This window comes from Habropoda laboriosa, unplaced genomic scaffold (assembly GCF_001263275.1).
Source record: "Habropoda laboriosa isolate 0110345459 unplaced genomic scaffold, ASM126327v1 scaffold176, whole genome shotgun sequence".
Taxonomy (NCBI): domain Eukaryota; kingdom Metazoa; phylum Arthropoda; class Insecta; order Hymenoptera; family Apidae; genus Habropoda; species Habropoda laboriosa.
The window spans coordinates 797,449-805,159 of NW_017100321.1; the positions used below are offsets into that span (position 1 = coordinate 797,449).

General features: G+C 40.3%; 1 protein-coding gene across 1 annotated transcript in view; it reads right to left on the minus strand.

Moving 5' to 3' along the window:
- Nucleotides 1-7,711, minus strand: part of LOC108574288 (myb protein) — a 24,652-nt gene that overhangs the window by 1,665 nt on the left and 15,276 nt on the right. Inside the window, exons 2-8 of the mRNA XM_017936852.1 lie at nucleotides 7,276-7,441; nucleotides 5,650-5,814; nucleotides 2,843-3,164; nucleotides 2,383-2,713; nucleotides 1,898-2,307; nucleotides 1,427-1,743; nucleotides 1,244-1,333 (exon numbers count right to left, since the gene is read on the minus strand). Of these exons, the coding sequence (XP_017792341.1) occupies nucleotides 1,244-1,333; nucleotides 1,427-1,743; nucleotides 1,898-2,307; nucleotides 2,383-2,713; nucleotides 2,843-3,164; nucleotides 5,650-5,814; nucleotides 7,276-7,441 (1,801 nt within the window). The remainder of the gene's footprint in view (nucleotides 1-1,243; nucleotides 1,334-1,426; nucleotides 1,744-1,897; nucleotides 2,308-2,382; nucleotides 2,714-2,842; nucleotides 3,165-5,649; nucleotides 5,815-7,275; nucleotides 7,442-7,711) is intronic.

The window sequence follows — 7,711 nt, forward strand, 5'->3', positions numbered from 1 at the left end:
TTTTTATTATTTAAAATAAATACTAGTATTTTATCATACATTTACGTACACATGTTTAACCTGCTGTGCACAGGATCGTTCTTACAGTAACTTATAGACATTTTGACGTTAGAAAGTACCATAAAAAATGACTGTCGTTATTGACTTTCTTTAATGAAGATGCTGTGTCATGATTGTATCTTGTACAGTCTCTTACGATAAAAAAATAATCAATTTCACGGTTTCACCAAGATGAATGCTATCAGTTCACTTCGTCCCCGAAGTATCAATGTATATACACGAATAATCAACAAAAAAAAGAAGATAATGGAACGAATCTAGTGCGTGATTTAATTCTCCGTAAACAAACAAAAATAATTATAGAAAAAGACGAAGAATAAAGTAAAAAGAAAAACTAAACAAGATCGACTGTACACGCACCGACTGTGCATGCGCAGTATCAGAAGATCGTGGATTTTTGTTCGCACGCGAAAGAGTACGGTTGTTTCCAATGTAGAGCAACGATGAACGATGAACGTTCGGCAAAAAATAAACATTGTTATACACGCAAAAAAAAAATTAAGTACTCCACAAGATTGGCTCCTTTAACGAGACCACCACGACATAATTAATGACAATTAAATAACACGAAACATTTCTTTTTTTTTTCATGATCATAAGTTACGCTTCAAGCTTACTAAACATACTACGTATCTCATAAATAATTTAACAGGGAAAGCATACGCGCCGTTAAAATAAAAAAAAAATAAGTTAATTGTATAAATAGAACAAACCGATATTTACGCCGTTAATGTTAGTCATGTTACTCTATAATTATACACTTAAAATTTAAAGAAAATAAAAAGAACGCTAATAATCTTTGGATTGGACGATACCAGGGCGACGAGAAGGGAATCGATGACGATGATGGACTACTAGGGAGATAAATACAAGGTTAAGTAATTCTTCGCGCGCCTTGGTGTTTAACATTTAATCATAAATTAAAAAAGAATAGGAAAACGGTGTAGAAGAGAGAAATAGAAAGAGAAGCAACGAGGCACTGTTTTTAACGTTAATTTAAAAGAAGCAGGCAAAATTGTATTAAGTACTAATAAACAAAGGAGAGAAAGAGACAAAGTGTTAAACATTAGAGAGTTAAGAAGAAGGCCGGCTAGCGTGTCTAGAGGCGATTGGTACGGGAATAATACCAGGATAGGGCTGGTTGAGTTTGTATTTGAATTTGATTATGGATGTGGTTCTCTACCTTCACGGGACTAGTCCCTGCCGTTAGAAAACTATCCTCCAATGCCATGGATGCCGGTGAAAACAATACCGAAGTGTCCAAACTTTTACTCTGTAATTAAAATAAAAAATAAATTACTTAACTAAATTACATTTATTTAATTATACAACATACAACAAACTTAAGGGATGATATTCAACTTACTGGTGTTTCTACAACGAAACTCATTTCAGAATTATCCTGAGAAGCATTTGCCCAGGCTTGACAGAGAGCTTTACGTGCTCTTTTTCCACCAGGTGCACTGTTCTCCTTACCCCGCCGTCTGATCGTGCTGTAACCGGAGTCCTGAAGGATAGTACTAGTCCCTGCTAGACTTTCACGATCTGTCTCCTGTTTGATGATCTCCGTTAAAGCGTCTAGACGACTGGGGGTGGCAGGTAACTGAGTAGTCGCGCCGCTGCGCCGTTCTAGTTCCGCTAGCGCGTTTTTGAACGGCGTTGGTGTCCTTGGTGTATTACCGTCTATGATAAAAAATATTTTTCATATTTTATTCACGCTTTTGGAAGTTCAATATCTCGTGATCAATTAGAAACAGAGAACTAAAAATTAACAGATTGTCCACAATATTATTTCTTTCACCATCGCAAAAATTCAAAGCAGAAAATAATGGTGTACCATTCTGACTTCGTCGAAGACCAGTAGGCTGTGGTGTGGTGAGTGGACCAGGGCTACTTCCTTTGGGGGTGCTCGCTCGTGGCCAGGAGGACGTCTCAGGGCTCAGACTGTTCAAGAACTGTGACGGACTGAATGGCAGTTGTTTTATGGGCGTGGATGGGGTAGTGTCACCAGTCTGTTGTTGTTGCTGGCTTATTATCAAGTAATCAGATTGGTTCGCACTGTCAGGAGTTTCCGTCCTCTGCTGAAGGGTCTGGGTGTTTCTACGTCGACGTAGTATTGGCGGTGGACTGCTCCTCTCTTTCTCCGTGATAGCATCTGGTATTTCTTCTAGGTCTGGCATGGGCATTAGTCTGATCTCTGAGCTCTTGGAACTGGTCGCCTCACCTTGTATTTGCAAATCGAAATACCTGCAAGATATATTAGTAAATGAGGAATTCTTTCAAGTAAAATTTGAACACTCATCTGTTTGAAGGGTAACATACTTGGTAAAGGGTGAGATTTGTTCAGTCTTGACTCTACAAGAGGAACTCCCTCTCTTCGAAGGAGATTCCAACCGAGATTCGCTGCTATCCGTACGTTCATTCAGACCCAGGAGACCTTGGAAGGTCTGGCTACTCTGCTGATTGTCCCAAGCCCTGGTCCAGTCAAGCTGTGCAATATCCAGAGTGTGAGGTTGTACAGTGGTCACAGTCGAGGCGTTCTCGTTGCTCGTGGACGCTGCTTTCAAACGACCTTGACTTGAGATGTCTTCCTCTGTGCACAGGGTGTCTTTAGAGGTCACTGAAGACTCCGTGACTTTTCTTCTACCTCTCCCTGTTAATATAATATCAAATTTTAATTTTTCAGCTAAATTTTTTATATTTTCATTTTAAATCAAATTAGAAATGAATATCAGTGGAAAGGTTTGAATTATTGTAAAGAAATATTGAAAGTAACAAATACCTCTTGTGCTGGTGGTGGATCTACCATCTTCAGCCTCATATTTCCTCCTCATAGTGCTGTTCCAATGATTTTTTATCGCGTTATCCGTCCTACCCGGCAGTAATTTCGCTATTTTCGCCCACTGATTGCCCACCCTGCGGTGCGCCTCGACGATGATTCTGTCCTCGGCCTCCGTCCACGCCGTCTTCTTGATACCTGGGTTCAGGTGGTTGTGCCATCGTTCTCGACACTGCTTACCGATACGACCCTTCAGATGCCGCGCAATTAACGTCCACTTCTTCGGTCCGTATCGTTCCACTAATTCTACCACTTTTTCGTCCTCCTGTGAACGTCACCGATCATCAGTACAGGGAACGATTGGAGCATTTATGCTTGACTGTTGGAACTATTGGTGAAACATTGAAATTAATTCTCATGTATTCTCATCGATTGATATATACAGGGTGTTCTAATTGGTTACGGATGAAAAGAAGGCAGTGATAAACATATACAAATTGTACTTTTCTTTTATTCCATTGTATTTATCTTTGGTTTTATACAAGTAGATAATATATTTCCGTTTAGTTATTTGAATATAAGTGTGGATTACAAGTAACCTTGGGTCATCAAACAGAGAAACAATAATAACAGGAAGACTAAGAGGTAGAAGACCTACCTTTGGGGTCTCCTAATAAGAAGGTACACCTCAATAAACACCATGGAACAATATACCTGAGGAATTACTTTAATGTTCTATCCTATATTATTGTAATCCTCACACACAATTCCATACATCTGAAATTATCATACTTAACATCTCTAAAATTATTTCCAAGCCATACCCACCCCTTAATGCTAAACATCAAACCGACAATTATAATCCTGTGTACCTACAGAGCTATTCTAATCTAACCTAAAACATCAACATCCTCCAATCCTCAAACTGGAACCCTCACAAATACCTTCCTCCCTTCTGAAGTTCAAATCTTTAACCTTTTTCACTAGAACAGTTCTTCTCCACGTCACACATGCGGTGTCTCGAACACGCCAGTAAACCCCATATCTCTAAGTGACGGATCGAGCATGATCACACCGGAAGGCAGGTCCAGCTCGCGAGTAATTTCTCGAAGGCGAGGAGAAGAGCCGAAGGGAGGCACACAGGCAGGCAGAGAACGAGGCGGTAGGTCGAAAAGGAGGCGTCTGAAACGAAAGGAGAGGAGAGGAAGAGGACGACACACGCGGTGGAGATGATCGTGGTGGCCGAAACGGTGCGACGCGAGGGAGGGAATGGGGGGGCAGAAGGGGGCCAAAGAGGGAGGTTGCCAGCAACGAGGACGCTCCCATACCACGAAGAATCAGGTGCACACCGACGCGGATCCATGGACCGCGTGTACACCGCGGTGCTTCGGAGGCTTTACTTGCCCTTGGCTGTTGCCAAGTGCATTGGCACGACGACGACGCTGCATCTCCGCGGACCTCTCGCGGGCTCTTTTTCTTGTTGCATACCCCACCGTGTGGCGACGGACGGAACGAAGAAGAAAGAGAGGAGGCTGCTGCCTACGTGTAGGCGTACGTGCCCGGGCAGGGCCGTGCCGTTATGGATTCGAACCTTCGAGCTTTCGATGAAGCACCAAGATGCTCGGTGTGTCTGGGTGACTTGATGTAGAAAGATTGAGAATCCCTGTGTGGATTTTTCAGGGAGATTCGAAGTTATAGTGAGAGGTTAGGGTGTTTCGTGGAAATTGATGGTTATGTGTAGGGTGATTTTACTAATGGCAGTGTTGAGGGGTTTATGTGACACGAGGTGTCGGTCGACTTTTAGAGGTTATGATTTTAATAGGTAAAGAGGAGTTATCTTGTTGTTCGAAAAGATTTATTTTTTCACTTGTTTGGGTTCGTTTCGTTAAAATAAAAAATACGTGACTTAGTTTACTGTAATGCAACTGATTGATATGCAAATTTTTTGTCACATGGTATAGGGTTAGAATTAAATATTATATTAAATATTCTGGACTGTCAATCTTTTAATTTTATATTCAATTTTTTATTGAAAAATACGGGAATTTTCTTCAGCAACGTGATTTTAAGAGGATTTCGGTGGTTTGTGAAGTTCTTGGTCCAGGGTAAAGAAAGAAAGTTCCCAAGGACCGTTACACAACCTTTAAGCGCGGACTTCGTTTGCCAAATACGTGGACAGATCTGGTTACGTTCGGTGAAGAGGGTGTAACGGGTCTTCTCGAAGTTTCATTCGATCTGAACTGGTCGGTTATCGGGTGAAAATGAGGTTAATTGAAATTCGTTGAAATGGTACTGTCTGTCAGACTGTTATTCAATGAAGAAGGTACATACATCAATTGTTAATTATCACTTTTACAGCATCCATACTCCATAAACAAGGTATCATTCGAACGCCGATCGTCAACTATTAATTATTCCCCCTTAATGTTTCATTCAATTCAATACTGGACTCTAAGACCTTGATTATTAAATCAACGATGGAAACCTTGGCCAACAATAAATAATTTAAAAAATTTTTAAATATACTCAATGAATAATATCCCTGTCACAAGAATATTAAATGAAAATTCATCTTGAAGATTTCATTCAATTTCTAAGTCAAGAAAAATCAAAATGGTACTATCTACAGGGCGGTTAAAAAAATGTTCACACATCGCAAACACATTCTTAGAATCCTCTTTTCTTTTGCATAGACTGTTCCTTTTCAATAAAAAGTATGCACACCTACAAATTTTTCATATAAGCGTTAACATTTCTTTTTTTAAACACCCTGTACATAAATGAATTAAGCTTTAACAATTTTCATTCACCTCTTTCGTCCATGGTCCTTTAACCAATTCCGGATTCACGACCTTCGCCCATCTCTGCTGACACTGGACGTCGCTTCGGTCTGGGAAGTGACCGGCTACGGTGTCCCATCGAAGTCCAGTTCCGTGTTGTTCAGCGTTGCTCACTAGCTGTTTCAGCAGAGCGTCCTGGAATCCGTTCGAACGAGAACATACGTTATATGTATGGACACGCGGTCAGAAAAAAGGTGGCGCGCATGAGGTGGTCCCTTAAAGCTTGACACGCAATGCAAAAACCCTGATAAGCGTGACCCCGTTCGAAAAAGCAGGTGCGTTTGAAGACCATCGACGAGCAATGATCGATGAGAGGACTTGCTGTGCGAAATTCGGGTTAACAATTTACTTTATACTGCCTCGTGTAGCGAGTACATTTCCGGTTCAAGCATTTGGTAAAAGCGTGACGATTCTTTTTGAGTATATTAATGAGGTGAAATATGTCTAATGTATGATTTATATTTTACATTTATCACCACGATTTTGTATTTTATTCGTGTTAAGAAAGAGGTCAGCAATTTTTCTTCGGAATATTTTTGATTTATTTTGTTAATAAATCGAAGTGAAGAGAAATAGAGGTGATTGTGCTGATCAGTGTAAAGGTTAGGTTCAGCTTTTTATTGTTGAATGAAGAAATCGGTATATGCCGGTAAGAATTAGTTATTCCATGTCAACGATAATAGATGGCACTATGCGCCACTTCTCTTTGTTTACTGTATCAGAGGTTACATCGTGTCACGTTGAAAAAGAAAGCAAGGTTGACCTTCAATAATGTAACGATATATACATATATATAAATAAAGATTCTTTTCGTTAAAGTATCTATCAAAACGGGGTTATTCTTTACCACTTACCGCAAATGTATAATATTAATTTTTAGTATTACAATAACTCGACGTGAGAAAGTTTAGATTACAAATGAAATTATTGAATACAGGCCCAAATTTTCGAATGAACACTGTGAGACATTTCATTTCGCAATTATGTCAGAATGAAAAAGGAAGAAAAGAAAAAGGTGACGTAACAAATGCACGGGATCGATAGGTCGTCTGTGATGTTTCCCACGGGAAACCATACGGCGCGCCCTGTGCACTATGGCCGCGCATATGACTATGGGGTGGTCGAGGGCATCTGCCCACGGACGTAACTCGTTGTAGAAGGTACGAAGGGTGGACCTTTTTTCGAGACCTATGCTCATTGTATCCCTCCCCTTTCGCGTTACATCCGATCAAAGTCACGCTATGATGACGCGATCACGTGTACACTCTCTGAAATATCAAGCTTCACTAGAGAGGGGGGGGGGGGGGGGGGAGAGAGAGAGAGAGAGAGAGAGAGAGAGAGAGAGAGAAGAATAGAAGAATTCATGCAACAGTATTGTTACCATGGTGATAACGACGAATTTTAGATTCACTTCATACAGTAATCAATTATTCAAACATTCAATAAATGTTTTAGATTTGAGAATGAACAATTAGGTTGAGAGAAAAAGTTTTAGAAATAACGAAATTTGAATGGTTCATAGTTTTGAAAATGTTTGAGATTATAGTACGATCTCGTTTTAATTGAATGTTTAACATGGAACTTCCGGTTGATTACCTCCTCTTTGGTCCACCTTCCTTTGTTTATGTGCTTTCCCTGCCCATGATTGCTCGCATTTGTCGTAGTCGGGTTCTGAGACTGATTGCTCGCCCCACGACAGACGGTGGCACTGCACTCGTTGTCAGACTCTCCGCCGCTGCTAGAATCGTAACCAGACCGCGATCTGAAAAAGACAAAGAGAACATTGTCCTTCGGTAACTCGCTGGAAATCATAAAACGGTAATTTGCATTTTAAGGGGCGTGGACCTGGAACATAGGAATCGCGAAAATATCGGAACGTCGAACTGTATGGTCTAACATAACCTACAAATTGAAAGTAGAATGACGAATTTATTTCCTAATGGTTTTTACGTAATTTTTCTGAAATGATACCTACTCTGTAAAAAAGGACTAAACTTTAAAATCACAAAAAAGCCTTAACCATCATTTTTTT